This window comes from Hetaerina americana, unplaced genomic scaffold, assembly GCF_022747635.1.
Source record: "Hetaerina americana unplaced genomic scaffold, ioHetAmer1.1.p SCAF_105, whole genome shotgun sequence".
Lineage (NCBI taxonomy): Eukaryota > Metazoa > Arthropoda > Insecta > Odonata > Calopterygidae > Hetaerina > Hetaerina americana.
The window spans coordinates 1,138,515-1,156,234 of NW_027286126.1; the positions used below are offsets into that span (position 1 = coordinate 1,138,515).

The 17,720-nt window shown below is 40.5% G+C and overlaps 1 protein-coding gene across 1 annotated transcript in view; it reads left to right on the forward strand.

Moving 5' to 3' along the window:
• Positions 1 to 2,845, forward strand: part of LOC139700577 (glutaredoxin-1-like) — a 28,206-nt gene extending 25,361 nt beyond the window's left edge. The window contains exon 4 of the mRNA XM_071599107.1: positions 2,562 to 2,845. Within this exon, the coding sequence (XP_071455208.1) occupies positions 2,562 to 2,657 (96 nt within the window). The 3' untranslated portion in view covers positions 2,658 to 2,845. The remainder of the gene's footprint in view (positions 1 to 2,561) is intronic.
• The last annotated feature ends 14,875 nt before the right edge of the window (positions 2,846 to 17,720 follow it).

Consider the following 17,720-nt stretch of genomic DNA (forward strand, 5'->3'; position numbering starts at 1 on the left):
TTATTTGGGCGTTATGAGACGTTTGCGTGAAGCAATTCGCCGAAAGAGACCAGAAATGTGGGCAGAAAACTCGTGGATTTTGCACCATGATAACGCACCGTCGCACAGTGCTATCATTATTCGTAATTTTTTGACGAAAAATGCAACAAATACCATCCAACAGCCACCGAATTCACCTGATTTGGCTCCCTGCGACTTCTTTCTGTTCAATCGAGTTAAAAAACCATTACGGGGAACGCGTTTTAGCAGCCGAGAGGAAGTAATGGAAAAATCGCAGGAAGCACTGATGGACATACCGAAAACCGACCGTAACTTTTGCAAATGTCAAGTTATGACACTAAGATTTAAAGGGAATATCAACAACAGATGTACCAATTTAACAAAAAAAACAGAACTCAAATCGGAACGATGGGAGCGCCACACGGTGGTTATTCCGGGAACTTTTTGATCAAGGTAGTATATGTTGAATAGCACATGATATTGGACAGCCCTGTCTTACTCCTCTTCTTAATACTGCCCGTCGGAAATCTCCATCCCCCAGTCACACCTGAGAAGTCTGCATCATGCCCAGGTGGTGGATTAGTGTCCTATCCCTTCAATCTATTCCTACTTTCTTTTTTATTTATTTATTTGGCATTAGTCTGAAAACAGCACTTTTTGGCCTTTGCTTTGGACTATTAGCAATTATAACAATTGAAATTACAAACACCCAAGCCCTAGGTGAAGGAAAACCCACCAAGGTGGGAATCTAATCTGTGACCTTAGGGTTGGCAGACAAGAGTGTTACCCAACCATCACCGGGATCAGCAGTCTGCAATATATTCATTAGTTTTCCTAATTCTCTGAATTAAATACCTTTTGGAAATCTTTGAAATAGTTAAATACGTCCTGATTGTATTCTATTTGTATTCCTCTTTATTCTTCTTAAATGTCCTCATTACCTGATGGCATTGTGCATTCCTCTCCTCTTCCTGAACACAAACTGATTATCTCCGAAAGAATCATTTTCCCTAATCTCTACCCTCTTGTTGATGATGATTCTGAGAACCACTTTGACTGCTTGCATAATCAAACTTATTGTTTTGTAGTCCTCACATTATATAGCTTTTACCTTATTGGGAATTGGAACTAACACTGATCTCACGAAGTCTTCCGGCCAGATTCTTTCCTCATAGATGTTATGAATCAGTCCATATGGATTCTTCCACCTGCATTTTCTTAAGTCTTTAAGTAGTTCCATAGGAATTTTGTCTACCCTATAAACCTTACCTGATTTCATTTCCCTCAAATGCCCTTCCTATCATATCATCGAGTAAACCTGGAGCTAAGCTATGTTCATCAATGTCATATTCTCCTTATATTTGTAAGTTGCCTTCCTAAGTTCTTTGTCATACAGCTCTTCTATATACTCCTTCTGTTCCTCTTTTATCTTTTCTGTTTCAACAATTATTTTACCTGACTTATCTCTATTGACACATCTTCCCCTATTACTTCCCGATAGTGTTTTAACCTTCTTGTATAGCGCACCACTTTCATCCTTTTTCTGTAAACTTTCCATATCCTCCCGCTGCATTTTCCTCCGTTTCTTTTGCTCTCTCTGTTACCATCTCAATTTATTATTTAGTATAAATTAATCTAAAATTTATTAATGGATTCCATGCATGAAAAATAAGTTATATGAAAGGTTTATTGAAAGAAAGTTACATATACATTGTTTAGGAGATACAAGATTTAGTAAAAAAGTTGGAAATTACAAGTTGAATTGAAGTCAGCATTCACTATGGTTAAATGATATCCGTTCACCAAATTGATGAAGCAAGAAACAATTAGGCCTGTTTTCATACTGATCTTATATTTAGAGCCAATAATTCCTCATAAAAGCTAACCTTGGGGTGTTAAGGGAATTGGAGAAATGATTCTTGTCACGTTCATGGTTTTAAAACTAATAATTATTGGTGAACAACCATGGGTGGATGAATTGCTGACATGTATTGTTTAATCTATTTTGTTTATTTTGCAATTTTAGAATTGATACACACTAATGTTTTTGCATTCCGTATATATGGAAAACACCCAGGAATTAAATTATAATTCATGGCAATTCCTAAATTTGAGAAATTATAGTAATTAACTTTTTACAAATGCTCAGTGTTTTTAATCATATATATTCTGGATCTACTTTATTGCTGAGACTTATTTGGGTATTCTAGTTAACCAATATTTCATTGGAAAATAGTATGTTTCTGTTCAATGGTGTTTGTTTTAATTTTCTGGTCTGGGTACACATTAGGCTATAGTTGAATTTTCAATCCCTTATGGTTGTTATCATAACTCTTGGCCTGATACCTTGAAGTTCACAAGTATTGAATTCATAATGTTTGTAGGTGGCAAGTAGTACTATCCTTGATAAAAAATGGTAGTTAATCCAATGTAATTTGCTGGATGCTCATTTTAATGATTGCTAATCTTTTCTTGGTCGATTGAACTTAAAAGTATATTGTTTTTACTTATCTTTTTCGAATATTGAAGTTGAATTATGCCCAGTGATATTATTTTTACAGGTGCCTCGAGTTTTTATTGGTGGCAAATGTATTGGAGGTGCATCAGATACGAAGCAGCTGCATAATGCTGGGAAATTAAAGGCCTTACTTGAATAAATATGCAGTTGAATGGCAAAAATGTATTGGGTTCTTTTGGGGGGCAATGACAGTTAAATGCTTGCTGACATGTTGCTTATAGGAACATTTATTGTATTGTATCTGTCAATATAAGTGTTTGGCAGGTTGAAAAATCTTTCGGTTATCTTTGCATTTTTGAACTAAAATAAATTACATATTCATGCTTTTGTCTGCCTAAATATATTGATTAGGTCTACTTAAGGTAATATTTATGTAATGGGTCCTGTTTTTTGTCAGAATGTTTGAATACCCTTGAATCCATTGAAATGTTATTTCAACATTACTTGAGTGAAGCAAGTAATTTATTACTTTCCTTCATTTGTCAAAGCTGGATATTTGTTGAAACCTAATCCATAGTTTATTGGTTAATTATGTGGTTCAATGTTAATAATGGAATAAGGATAACATGCCGGCATACCCATTCACATAGAAGGTCCAAAGTGTACTGATCTATATCTTTGCTGCAATGCACTGCACAACCACTGCCTGTTGTTGCTGGTGGCATTTGGGATTGGTGCTAACTGACACTACCAAAATTTTATCTTCCATTACGCTATTGACTATGGATATTTATTTAATATCGTTCATTATTAATTTAATAATCCCATTATTTTCTCTTAGGCTTTACTCCAGGTGTGTGCATTCAAATTGTTAAATGAATTTCCTGAGTAAAAGTATGTTAATACTGTAAAAATTAAGTATTCTGTTGAAATGGTCATGCTTAAATCTTCAAAGAGTGCAATTATTGGATAAAATTTTTAGATATTACTCACCATTTTGGCAAAATATGTGAGAGACAAGACAGTGTAAGAGCGGGAGAAAAATTTAGGAAAAAGGCTTTTGTGATGTTATTGAAGTGAGTTGAATAATGGTTGTCATTTTGTTTGATGGCTGATATCATCCTCAGTGTGTTAAGGATGATGGCAAAGTAAATCATTCAGTAAAATCATTACCTGATGGAAATCGTTTGAGGCCTTCATTACCAGCATTCGTTAGAAAAGTATGAAATTTTTAAGCCAAGGAAAATTTTGTGTTTGATGTGGTATTCTAATAACAATGTTGATCTCCACTTCAAATGCTATAGAACTGTGTGCTGTGAGAAGAATCTGACAATTGTTTAGCAATAATGTTATGCAGAAGCTGCTGGAATGCATATGGTTTGGAGGTTGGAAAAGTATGGCGGAATCAATTCTATGTCAAATTAAGTGGTAGTGAAAAAGGGTAATTTTTGAAAATGTCGAAGTATTGCAGCCAAGGAGATAAGGGATTATGTAATCCTACTGATGTAACCTGTAATGAATGGACAGATTATCCTGGTACTTCACACTTATTTGGAAGGGGATTAGCTGGGATGGTAAGAGGGTGAAGAATACTCTCATAGTATCTCTGATTTTTGTAGGAAGCAACTACAGGGTGTGGAGAAAATCCTGAAAGCAAATACATAGTTCAGTGAGGGTGTTGTCAGAGCCTAGTGTTTGTGAGTGGCTGTACTAATGGGTGCACAATCTATGAAGGTATTTGTTGTGCTTGGGAGGCCTGGAACTGGGAGATTGGGATCCTGTTGTTTGAGTTACTACGGAATGAAATAGTGTGGTGTAAGCTAAGTGGTCACTGGGCCTTATCCCGTCCTGTCCTGTAAGCAAGCAATTTGAGGCAATGACTGCCATATGGTTTAGCTGAGAATGCATGCAAGATCACCTACTTGCTGTCATCTGATGCACTCTAGCAGTTATCAGACCTTGAATAGTAGTATATATTCCATAAAAACACTGGAATTATCAAAAATCTAGCAAAACTTTTCAGACCATAGGAGTTAAAAGGGATGAGAACAAAGGGAAAATGAGGAATTGAATGAATATCCAATAGATTCTTGTGCCTCTTTGGAATCAAAACTCCATCAGTGTAAGGCGAAGGTTCTAAGCTTCTGATGCAATCTGAAAATGGAATGGGGAACTTTGTAATTAGTGCTGTCTGTGAAATGCTTTAAGAAACATGATTAATAAAGAAATATTAAATGTACGGGACTACTGATAAGGATGCATTAATTGGGATCAGGATCACAGTAGGCTGATTGATTGAGCTTTAAGGATTGCCCATTTTTCTGGGGCTGTGTGGGTTAGTGGTATCAAGAAAATGGGATGCGCAAGGATGGGCGTGGGTCATTTCCCTCTTTCTTGGGGCAGATTCGTCGGAGGAACATCTGTGCTTTGCTGGGAGATGGGATGGAGGAGAAAGTCTGAAAAGCATTGACACGAAGCTGAGTCTCCCACTCTGCATGGGGCGATTGGGCTCTGAGAGAGGTTAGTTTTTCGCTCAAGGGAGCAGTGAATTCGAAGGATATGGGATATGTGGCTGCAAAGGCAGTGTGGTCCAGGGACGTGAACTTAGGAGGGGTTTGGACCTTAAGAAGTCAATTGTTCAAAGATCAAGCGTAGGCCCAAGTAGGGGTTATCTAGTGGAGCAAGGTTGGAGCTTGAATGCTTGCATTGGTGGAAACAGGTTACAAGATTTTTTCCACTGGTGCTGCTTTCTCTCGTTGCAGCGTGAATTCGCCCAAAGACAGGGAAAACCTTTAATATCATCAATTGCATAACTGAAAGCCAAAATGGATGTGCGCTGTATTCTTTTTCCACATTGCTGACAATTCGTTCAGCTTGAGGCAGTTAAGTGTGGGAAAATGAACTAATAATTAAGTGTTCGTCTTGTTTAATAACAATAGAATGTGGGTGGGACCAGGAGTGCTTTAGTTATAATCAAGGAAAAAGAAATTGTACTCATGCAAATCTTAATTTGAGAAAAACTTTTTTCTTTCACTGTTTATTGGATCATTTGTTTGACTAGACACGAAGGAAATATTGGCCTAACAAGAAGTAATCGCGATGCGGAGAAGGTAAAACGCATTTAACATCGTTCAAAACCTAAATTTTATTGGTAGAATATCTCGAAGGAAATAATAATTTCTTCTAATAATTGTCCGTGTTGTAATTTTGGCTTCAATTTGGTGATTAACGTAGTATATGTATTTAAACTTTTTCTTGTTGTATACAGTAGGTATTTAGTTTATCCTTTGGTGGTAATTGGTATTATTTACCTAAGGCTGGTATTGCCTGTGTGTGTTCATTTATTAATAGTGTAATGAGATTTTGAAAGATGTCTGATCAAAGTTTATAATATGGATTTATATACTATAATTAATTGTCTAGATATTAGTTTTGTAAGCAGCAGTGAAAATTTGGTTCACGTTTTCATTAATTTGTGTAGTTTTTCTTGGTTGCAGAGTAGTTAAGTATTTTTGAATTTCGATTTACCTTAATCTAATTAGGTAGCGCAGGGTTTTGTGGCCAACTGCATCATCCATGGTCCGTCCCCACCTGCGGGTAGGATGATGGAGAACACTGCCGCAGTATCCCTGCTTGTGAGAGGTGACTAAAAGGGCGGGAAGGAAGCCTAGAAAACAAACTCTGTACTAGAAATATCAGCTAGCTTGTGCGCCTGGGAATGGTTCGCTGGCATGTTTGCCTTATGCAGACTTAGGCTTAAAATTCACTTTAAACCTGCAAACTGTAGTTAGCCTATTTAATTTTATTCTGTGGCATTCACATTGCTTCAATTTTAATATTAAAACCGTTTGGTTAGTTTTATGTTTCTTAAAAACATATTAGTTGTGGCAGCTGCTTAATGACCTCAATATTAGGCAAACAAGCTAATGTGGGTACTAATATATGGGCATGCTTGGGGAAATTTCATCTCGAGGTGATGCCGAAATTACTTTAAAATATCTGTCAAAGAAGGAGAAAAAATGTTATTGTGACTTTCAAACAACCCCGCCATGGTTGGTACTGCTTGTATTTCACACTTTCTAGTACATGGGACTATGGCGTATCATTATGGTGTCGATCTTGGAATCAACTTTCCCTAAATGCAGGTGGCTAAGTTTGCACCCTGTATGTCCAATAAGCTCAGACAACTTTAAGATGACATTCTACCGTCATGCTCTGGAAGTTCCGAGACAAGGCCTGGGAAAACAATTTCATCCCTCTCCTAGAAGGACGGATCCATATGGAAACTCTCCTGAGCCCAGAGAGCGGGTAGAAAATCCACAACTCCGTTCTCAGCCAATTGCATCATCGCCATAATAGATGACAAATGCAGCCTTTTCGCGGACATCATGGAGGAAAAACTCACAAACACAAACAGCTCTCCGCACCAAACGGAAGCCAGCGTATGCTGGAAAAGGAGCCTTTGCCTGCCAGCGTACATGGCCCACTCTCTAAGGAGGAATTAACAGCAATTTAATTTGCGCACGACTAGCTCATTTTACTTTTCCATGTAAGCCATTTCAGCCAACATATCTAAAAACCAAAATGCTTAAAGCTTACATTCGACCTCTGCACAAGAACATCGCAGTACAAATAACATTCGCAGACAATATTTATCATGTGCCATAGTAGTTTAAATAACTAACCGAGTCAATTCTGGCATGACAGCTTACACATAAAAAGATAGATATAGAATGCTGCAATTATACACTACGTGAAGTTCTACGCCAAGCCCTAGTCCCTTCATTGTAATAATCAGCCTTTTATTCTCCACTTTAGAGAATACTTTTACAGTACTATGCTAAAATCCTTTTATATTTGAATTATAAAAGGAGGTGGAGTAACTGTTTAATTTCCTCCTGCCTTGATTTGAAACATTTTTTGTTATTTGATTAATATACCTGAGTAGCAATTACTTATTGGTGGATCCGTCAAGAAATCCCTAAGAAGATCGATAGGAACTTGGAAAAATCAGAAATATGGAGTGAGACAAGAAAGTTAGTGTAGGAGCATTTTTCCCTTCGGGTTAGCGCTTCGGCTGAGGGCTCTTACACTTGATTCACTTGGGAACTTGGCGGGTGAGGCTAAATCAGCCCCTCCATCTGACCGTCAGGTTGTGCCAAATTATTAGATAACCCCAAGGTCGTCCTGACTCTGCAACCTTGGAAAGAGGCCTTGCGCCTCATAGCACTCCCTGGAAACCGAGTGGGTCCACTACATAGGGAACTAGGTGGTAGGATAGGGAAAGCTAGGCAAAGACCGACTGTGCCCTAGCGGCTTGCCGCCTGGATCGGTCGGATTGCTGTCGCTTCCACCATTGTCACCCCATCCTCCGTTAGGGAAAATGAGTCACCCCGAAATCAACGGCGTGAGTAGCAAACTCCCAGAAAACTACGAGAAACCTATCTTGAAGCTTAACATGGCTCTCCAAACGCTGCTTTCAGTGCTGCCGAAACAAGTTGGAACAACCCGTTCCCCCGTAGCTAATTGTCGTTCAGATGTCTGATCACCTCCTTTACGACCCAAGGTTGAATGCCCTGTAACTCATCCATTAAAGGAAGAATCCTTTCTTGCCTAACGGGGCTACTTCACAGGCTTATGAAAACACAACCTCCAGAACAAAACATTTTGTAAATGGGCTTTATGTTCGGAGACGATAATTATGATATGGGGCGTCCCAATTCGTGAAGACCACTCGACTGGTATTCTCCAGAACATATAGTAATCCTTATATATCCCAACTTTCAACTGAAAGAGTACAAAGATACTCTTGGATTGTCTCGGTAAGCATTGAAGCGTGCTGAATTAGAAGTTTCTGATCCTGTGAACGCTTCATTCCTTTTTCGTCGCTCTTGAAGGAGCAACAGCCGTTGACGCAGACAACGGAGTCGTTACTGTCGACCCTATTCGTGGACTCGGGCTAATTCGTCTTTTAGATCTTGAGCCCTGCAGTTACTTTTCTCTTAGGACGATAGGGATTCCTTCTCCTGGTTGGTGAACGTCCTTTGAAGGTTTCAAACCTTACGCTCTAAAAATAAATATTGTTTCTTTCTTCTATCCATTCTACTGATTTTATGAATGCGTTATTACCTCTGGTTCACGGGCGAATTATCTGATCCTGGATCTTTGCAAAATGCATGATTGGAAAAAATACTTATTCTATTTTGCCTGGAAAAGGGGCGAGACATTTTCTAACACTGTGTGGCACAAAACTCAGATAAGTTAATAGGTGGGTGCCAGTCGGTATAACATTTTCCTTAAAAGTCGTTTGGACTTTTAAAGTTTATTGAAAATGTTCGTAAGATCTTCACGTTCCAAGTCTGAATATTTGGGGATTGATAAACCCTTGCAGGGCCTCTTGTGCTCTGAGACAGTAAAGTAATTGGTGGGGAGGATTCATAGATCCTGGTGCTTTTGGCGGCTGAGTGTATTTACTTCAGCGAAGATATCTCCAGTGGCGCAATGTTTTTTGAAAGGGGGCCGGAGCGGATGTGGGTGGAAGCGTCGGCTGGAGTAGGGATTGCAAGAGTTTGGAGCTCTGGTTTGCATTTCCCGGGGGCGCATTTTCTCTGGAGGAAGATGGAGATTCATAGCTCCATGAGTAAAAATATCCTAGAATTTTATGTCCGTCACAACCATCGCTGATCGCATCGTTGTAGTCTCTAATTTGAACCCATAAGAAACTTTGGAGGCTAGCGTGTTGGGTCATTGTGAATATATATATTTGTGACAATCAAGTGCGTGATAAATTATGTGACAGATGTATACTTTTCTAGACAAGGAAGGAGAGAAAGTGACATGTAGTTCACGATCCGCTGTCATCCTGGGTACATGAATCCAGGGAGGTAACGGGAATTCACAGGATTCTGTATTGAGGTTCGTTTTCCCTCGAGGGGAAGAGTGTGGAGACAATTTCTTGACATTGTTGTCCCAAAAAATGAAAGGTTTGAGTGTCGAGGTGGGCGGAAAATGTCTTTGGACCGTGTAATTAATTTTGTTAATGAAACGTTATCCCAACCGGGAATCAAGGAGCCATATAGGCGGGTTGGTTTTGCTTAGAGGTTGGTTTGAGGCCCGGAAATTGAGAAGGATTCCAGAATGGGCACAATGTAAAATTTTGTAAGGGTGTTTTATGTTCGGAGACGATAATTATGATATGGAGAGTCGTAATTCGTGAAGTCCCCTCGACTGGTATTCTGCAGAACATTCTCTATACTTTCAACTGAAAGAGTACAAAGATGCTCTTGGATTGTCTCGGTAAGCATTGAAGCGTGCTGAATTAGAAGTTTCTGATCCTGTGAACGCTTCATTCCTTTTTCGTCGCTGTTGAAGGAGCAACAGCCGTTGACGCAAGCAACGGAGTCGTTATTGTCGACCCTATTCGTGGACTCGGGCTAATTCGTCTTTTAGATCTTGAGCCTTGCAGTTACTTTTCTCTTAGGACGATAGGGATTCCTTCTCCTGGTTGGTGAACGTCCTTTGAAGGTTTCAAACCTTACGCTCTAAAAATAAATATTGTTTCTTTCTTCTATCCATTCTACTGATTTTATGAATGCGTTATTACCTCTGGTTCACGGGCGAATTATCTGATCCTGGATCTGTGCAAAATTGCATGATTAGAAAAAATAATTATTCTATTTTACCTAGAAAAGGGGCGAGACATTTTCTAACACTGTGTGGCACAAAACTCAGATAAGTTAATAGGTGGGTGCCAGTCGGTATAACATTTTCCTTAAAAGTCGTTTGGACTTTCAAAGTTTATTGAAAATGTTCGTAAGATGTTCACGTTCCAGGTCTGAATATTTGGGGATTGATAAACCCTTGCAGGGCCCCTTGTGCTCTGAGACAGCACAAAGTAATTGGTGGGGGAGGATTCATAGATCCTGGTGGTTTTGGCGGCTGGTAGTATTTACTTCAGCGAAGATATCTCCAGTGGCGCAATGTTTTTTGAAAGGGGGCCGGAGCGGATGTGGGTGGAAGCGTCGGCTGGAGTAGGGATTGCAAGAGTTTTGAGCTCTGGTTTGCATTTCCCGGGGGCGCATTTTCTCTGGAGGAAGATGGAGATTCATAGCTCCATGAGTAAAAATATCCTAGAATTTTATGTACGTCACAACCATCGCTGATCGCATCGTTGTAGTCTCTAATTTGAAGCCATAAGTAACTTTGGAGGCTAGCGTGTTGGGTCATTGTGAATATATTTTTGTGACCATCAAGTGCGTGATAAATTATGTGACAGATGTATACTTTTCTAGACAAGGAAGGAGAGAAAGTGACATGTAGTTCACGATCCGCTGTCATCCTGGGTACATGAATCCAGGGAGGTAACGGGAATTCACAGGATTCTGTATTGAGGTTCGTTTTCCCTCGAGGGGAAGAGTGTGGAGACAATTTCTTGACATTGTTGTCCCAAAAAATGAAAGGTTTGAGTGTCGAGGTGGGCGGAAAATGTCTTTGGACCGTGTAATTAATTTTGTTAATGAAACGTTATCCCAACCGGGAATCAAGGAGCCATATAGGCGGTTTGGTTTTGCTTAGAGGTTGGTTTGAGGCCCGGAAATTGAGAAGGATTCCAGAATGGGCACAATGTAAAATTTTGTAAGGGTGTTTTATGTTCGGAGACGATAATTATGATATGGAGAGTCGTAATTCGTGAAGACCCCTCGCCTGGTATTCTCCAGAACATTCTCTCAACTTTCAACTGAAAGAGTTCAAAGATGCTCTTGGATTGTCTCGGTAAGCATTGAAGCGTGCTGAATTAGAAGTTTCTGATCCTGTGAACGCTTCATTCCTTTTTCGTCGCTCTTGAAGGAGCAACAGCCGTTGACGCAGACAACGGAGTCGTTATTGTCGACCCTATTCGTGGACTCGGGCTAATTCGTCTTTTAGATCTTTAGCCCTGCAATTACTTTTCTCTTAGGACGTTAGCCATTCCTTCTCCTGGTTGGTGAACGTGCTTTGGAGGTTTCAAACCTTACGCTCCTAAAATATTTATTGTTTCTTTCTTCTATCCATTCTACCGATTTTATGAATGCGTTATTACCTCTGGTTCGCGGGCGAATTATCTGATCCTGGATCTTTGCTAAATGCATGATTGGAAAAAATAATTTTTCTATTTTGCCTGGAAAAGGGGCGAGACATTTTCTAACACTGTGTGGCACAAAACTCAGATAAGTTAATAGGTTGGTGCCAGTCGGTATAACATTTTCCTTAAAAGTCGTTTGGACTTTAAAGGTTTATTGAAAATGTTCGTAAGATCTTCACGTTCCAGGTCTGAATATTTGGGGATTGATAAACCCTTGCAGGGCCCCTTGTGCTCTGAGACAGCACAAAGTAATTGGTGGGGGAGGATTCATAGATCCTGGTGGTTTTGGCGGCTGGTAGTATTTACTTCAGCGAAGATATCTCCAGTGGCGCAATGTTTTTTGAAAGGGGGCCGGAGCGGATGTGGGTGGAAGCGTCGGCTGGAGTAGGGATTGCAAGAGTTTGGAGCTCTGGTTTGCATTTCCCGGGGGCCCATTTTCTCTGGAGGAAGATGGAGATTCATAGCTCCATGAGTAAAAATATCCTAGAATTTTATGTCCGTCACAACCATCGCTGATCGCATCGTTGTAGTCTCTAATTTGAAGCCATAAGTAACTTTGGAGGCTAGCGTGTTGGGTCATTGTGAATATATTTTTGTGACCATCAAGTGCGTGATAAATTATGTGACAGATGTATACTTTTCTAGACAGGGAAGGAGAGAAAGTGACATGTAGTTCACGATCCGCTGTCATCCTGGGTACATGAATCCAGGGAGGTAACGGGAATTCACAGGATTCTGTATTGAGGTTCGTTTTCCCTCGAGGGGAAGAGTGTGGAGACAATTTCTTGACATTGTTGTCCCAAAAAATGAAAGGTTTGAGTGTCGAGGTGGGCGGAAAATGTCTTTGGACCGTGTAATTAATTTTGTTAATGAAACGTTATCCCAACCGGGAATCAAGGAGCCATATAGGCGGGTTGGTTTTGCTTAGAGGTTGGTTTGAGGCCCGGAAATTGAGAAGGATTCCAGAATGGGCACAATGTAAAATTTTGTAAGGGTGTTTTATGTTCGGAGACGATAATTATGATATGGAGAGTCGTAATTCGTGAAGACCCCTCGCCTGGTATTCTCCAGAACATTCTCTCAACTTTCAACTGAAAGAGTTCAAAGATGCTCTTGGATTGTCTCGGTAAGCATTGAAGCGTGCTGAATTAGAAGTTTCTGATCCTGTGAACGCTTCATTCCTTTTTCGTCGCTCTTGAAGGAGCAACAGCCGTTGACGCAGACAACGGAGTCGTTACTGTCGACCCTATTCGTGGACTCGGGCTAATTCGTCTTTTAGATCTTTAGCCCTGCAATTACTTTTCTCTTAGGACGTTAGCCATTCCTTCTCCTGGTTGGTGAACGTGCTTTGGAGGTTTCAAACCTTACGCTCGTAAAATATTTATTGTTTCTTTCTTCTATCCATTCTACCAATTTTATGAATGCGTTATTACCTGTGGTTCACGGGCGAATTATCTGATCCTGGATCTTTGCTAAATGCATGATTGGAAAAAATAATTTTTCTATTTTTCCTGGAAAAGGGGCGAGACATTTTCTAACACTGTGTGGCACAAAACTCAGATAAGTTAAAAGGTGGGTGCCAGTCGGTATAACATTTTCCTTAAAAGTCGTTTGGACCTTTAAAGTTTATTGAAAATGTTCGTAAGATGTTCACGTTCCAGGTCTGAATATTTTGGGATTGATAAACCCTTGCAGGGCCCCTTGTGCTCAGAGACAGCACAAAGTAATTGGTGGGGGAGGATTCATAGATCCTGGTGGTTTTGGCGGCTGGTAGTATTTACTTCAGCGAAGATATCTCCAGTGGCGCAATGTTTTTTGAAAGGGGGCCGGAGCGGATGTGGGTGGAAGCGTCGGCTGGAGTAGGGATTGCAAGAGTTTTGAGCTCTGGTTTGCATTTCCCGGGGGCGCATTTTCTCTGGAGGAAGATGGAGATTCATAGCTCCATGAGTAAAAATATCCTAGAATTTTATGTACGTCACAACCATCGCTGATCGCATCGTTGTAGTCTCTAATTTGAAGCCATAAGTAACTTTGGAGGCTAGCGTGTTGGGTCATTGTGAATATATTTTTGTGACTATCAAGTGCGTGATAAATTATGTGACAGATGTATACTTTTCTAGACAAGGAAGGAGAGAAAGTGACATGTAGTTCACGATCCGCTGTCATCCTGGGTACATGAATCCAGGGAGGTAACGGGAATTCACAGGATTCTGTATTGAGGTTCGTTTTCCCTCGAGGGGAAGAGTGTGGAGACAATTTCTTGACATTGTTGTCCCAAAAAATGAAAGGTTTGAGTGTCGAGGTGGGCGGAAAATGTCTTTGGACCGTGTAATTAATTTTGTTAATGAAACGTTATCCCAACCGGGAATCAAGGAGCCATATAGGCGGTTTGGTTTTGCTTAGAGGTTGGTTTGAGGCCCGGAAATTGAGAAGGATTCCAGAATGGGCACAATGTAAAATTTTGTAAGGGTGTTTTATGTTCGGAGACGATAATTATGATATGGAGAGTCGTAATTCGTGAAGACCCCTCGACTGGTAGTTCAGAACATTCTCTTACTTTCAAATGAAAGAGTTCAAAGATGCTCTTGGATTGTCTCGGTAAGCATTGAAGCGTGCTGAATTAGAAGTTTCTGATCCTGTGAACGCTTCATTCCTTTTTCGTCGCTCTTGAAGGAGCAACAGCCGTTGACGCAGACAACGGAGTCGTTATTGTCGACCCTATTCGTGGACTCGGGCTAATTCGTCTTTTAGATCTTTAGCCCTGCAATTACTTTTCTCTTAGGACGTTAGCCATTCCTTCTCCTGGTTGGTGAACGTGCTTTGGAGGTTTCAAACCTTACGCTCCTAAAATATTTATTGTTTCTTTCTTCTATCCATTCTACCGATTTTATGAATGCGTTATTACCTCTGGTTCGCGGGCGAATTATCTGATCCTGGATCTTTGCTAAATGCATGATTGGAAAAAATAATTTTTCTATTTTGCCTGGAAAAGGGGCGAGACATTTTCTAACACTGTGTGGCACAAAACTCAGATAAGTTAATAGGTTGGTGCCAGTCGGTATAACATTTTCCTTAAAAGTCGTTTGGACCTTCAAAGTTTATTGAAAATGTTCGTAAGATCTTCACGTTCCAGGTCTGAATATTTGGGGATTGATAAACCCTTGCAGGGCCCCTTGTGCTCAGAGACAGCACAAAGTAATTGGTGGGGGAGGATTCATAGATCCTGGTGGTTTTGGCGGCTGGTAGTATTTACTTCAGCGAAGATATCTCCAGTGGCGCAATGTTTTTTGAAAGGGGGCCGGAGCGGATGTGGGTGGAAGCGTCGGCTGGAGTAGGGATTGCAAGAGTTTGGAGCTCTGGTTTGCATTTCCCGGGGGCGCATTTTCTCTGGAGGAAGATGGAGATTCATAGCTCCATGAGTAAAAATATCCTAGAATTTTATGTCCGTCACAACCATCGCTGATCGCATCGTTGTAGTCTCTAATTTGAAGCCATAAGTAACTTTGGAGGCTAGCGTGTTGGGTCATTGTGAATATATTTTTGTGACCATCAAGTGCGTGATAAATTATGTGACAGATGTATACTTTTCTAGACAGGGAAGGAGAGAAAGTGACATGTAGTTCACGATCCGCTGTCATCCTGGGTACATGAATCCAGGGAGGTAACGGGAATTCACAGGATTCTGTATTGAGGTTCGTTTTCCCTCGAGGGGAAGAGTGTGGAGACAATTTCTTGACATTGTTGTCCCAAAAAATGAAAGGTTTGAGTGTCGAGGTGGGCGGAAAATGTCTTTGGACCGTGTAATTAATTTTGTTAATGAAACGTTATCCCAACCGGGAATCACGGAGCCATATAGGCGGTTTGGTTTTGCTTAGAGGTTGGTTTGAGGCCCGGAAATTGAGAAGGATTCCAGAATGGGCACAATGTAAAATTTTGTAAGGGTGTTTTATGTTCGGAGACGATAATTATGATATGGAGAGTCGTAATTCGTGAAGTCCCCTCGACTGGTATTCTCCAGAACATTCTCTCAACTTTCAACTGAAAGAGTTCAAAGATGCTCTTGGATTGTCTCGGTAAGCATTGAAGCGTGCTGAATTAGAAGTTTCTGATCCTGTGAACGCTTCATTCCTTTTTCGTCGCTCTTGAAGGAGCAACAGCCGTTGACGCAGACAACGGAGTCGTTATTGTCGACCCTATTCGTGGACTCGGGCTAATTCGTCTTTTAGATCTTTAGCCCTGCAATTACTTTTCTCTTAGGACGTTAGCCATTCCTTCTCCTGGTTGGTGAACGTGCTTTGGAGGTTTCAAACCTTACGCTCCTAAAATATTTATTGTTTCTTTATTCTATCCATTCTACCGATTTTATGAATGCGTTATTACCTCTGGTTCGCGGGCGAATTATCTGATCCTGGATCTTTGCTAAATGCATGATTTGAAAAAATAATTTTTCTATTTTGCCTGGAAAAGGGGCGAGACATTTTCTAACACTGTGTGGCACAAAACTCAGATAAGTTAATAGGTTGGTGCCAGTCGGTATAACATTTTCCTTAAAAGTAGTTTGGACTTTCAAAGTTTATTGAAAATGTTCGTAAGATGTTCACGTTCCAGGTCTGAATATTTGGGGATTGATAAACCCTTGCAGGGCCCCTTGTGCTCTGAGACAGCACAAAGTAATTGGTGGGGGAGGATTCATAGATCCTGGTGGTTTTGGCGGCTGGTAGTATTTACTTCAGCGAAGATATCTCCAGTGGCGCAATGTTTTTTGAAAGGGGACCGGAGCGGATGTAGGTGGAAGCGTCGGCTGGAGTAGGGATTGCAAGAGTTGGAGGAAGATGGAGATTCATAACTCCATGAGTAAAAATATCCTAGAATTTTATGTCCGTCACAACCATCGCTGATCGCATCGTTGTAGTCTCTAATTTGAAGCCATAAGTAACTTTGGAGGCTAGCGTGTTGGGTCATTGTGAATATATTTTTGTGACCATCAAGTGCGTGATAAATTATGTGACAGATGTATACTTTTCTAGACAAGGAAGGAGAGAAAGTGACATGTAGTTCACGATCCGCTGTCATCCTGGGTACATGAATCCAGGGAGGTAACGGGAATTCACATGATTCTGTATTGAGGTTCGTTTTCCCTCGAGGGGAAGAGTGTGGAGACAATTTCTTGACATTGTTGTCCCAAAAAATGAAAGGTTTGAGTGTCGAGGTGGGCGGAAAATGTCTTTGGACCGTGTAATTAATTTTGTTAATGAAACGTTATCCCAACCGGGAATCAAGGAGCCATATAGGCGGGTTGGTTTTGATTAGAGGTTGGTTTGAGGCCAGGAAATTGAGAAGGATTCCAGAATGGCCACAATGTAAAATTTTGTAAGGGTGTTTTATGTTCGGAGACGATAATTATGATATGGAGAGTCGTAATTCGTGAAGACCCCTCGACTGGTAGTTAAGAACATTCTCTTACTTTCAAATGAAAGAGTACCGAGATGCTCTTGGATTGTCTCGGTAAGCATTGAAGCGTGCTGAATTAGAAGTTTCTGATCCTGTGAACGCTTCATTCCTTTTTCGTCGCTCTTGAAGGAGCAACAGCCGTTGACGCAGACAACGGAGTCGTTATTGTCGACCCTATTCGTGGACTCGGGCTAATTCGTCTTTTAGATCTTGAGCCCTGCAGTTACTTTTCTCTTAGGACGTTAGCCATTCCTTCTCCTGGTTGGTGAACGTCCTTTGAAGGTTTCAAACCTTACGCTCTTAAAATAAATATTAATTCTTTCTTCTCTCCATTCTACTGATTTTATGAATGCGTTATTACCTCTGGTTCCCGGGCGAATTATCTGATCCTGGATCTTTGCAAAAGTGCATGATTAGAAAAAATAATTATTCTATTTTGCCTGGAAAAGGGGCGAGACATTTTCTAACACTGTGTGGCACAAAACTCAGATAAGTTAATAGGTGGGTGCCAGTCGGTATAACATTTTCCTTAAAAGTCGTTTGGACTTTCAAAGTTTATTGAAAATGTTCGTAAGATGTTCACGTTCCAGGTCTGAATATTTGGGGATTGATAAACCCTTGCAGGGCCCCTTGTGCTCTGAGACAGCACAAAGTAATTGGTGGGGGAGGATTCATAGATCCTGGTGGTTT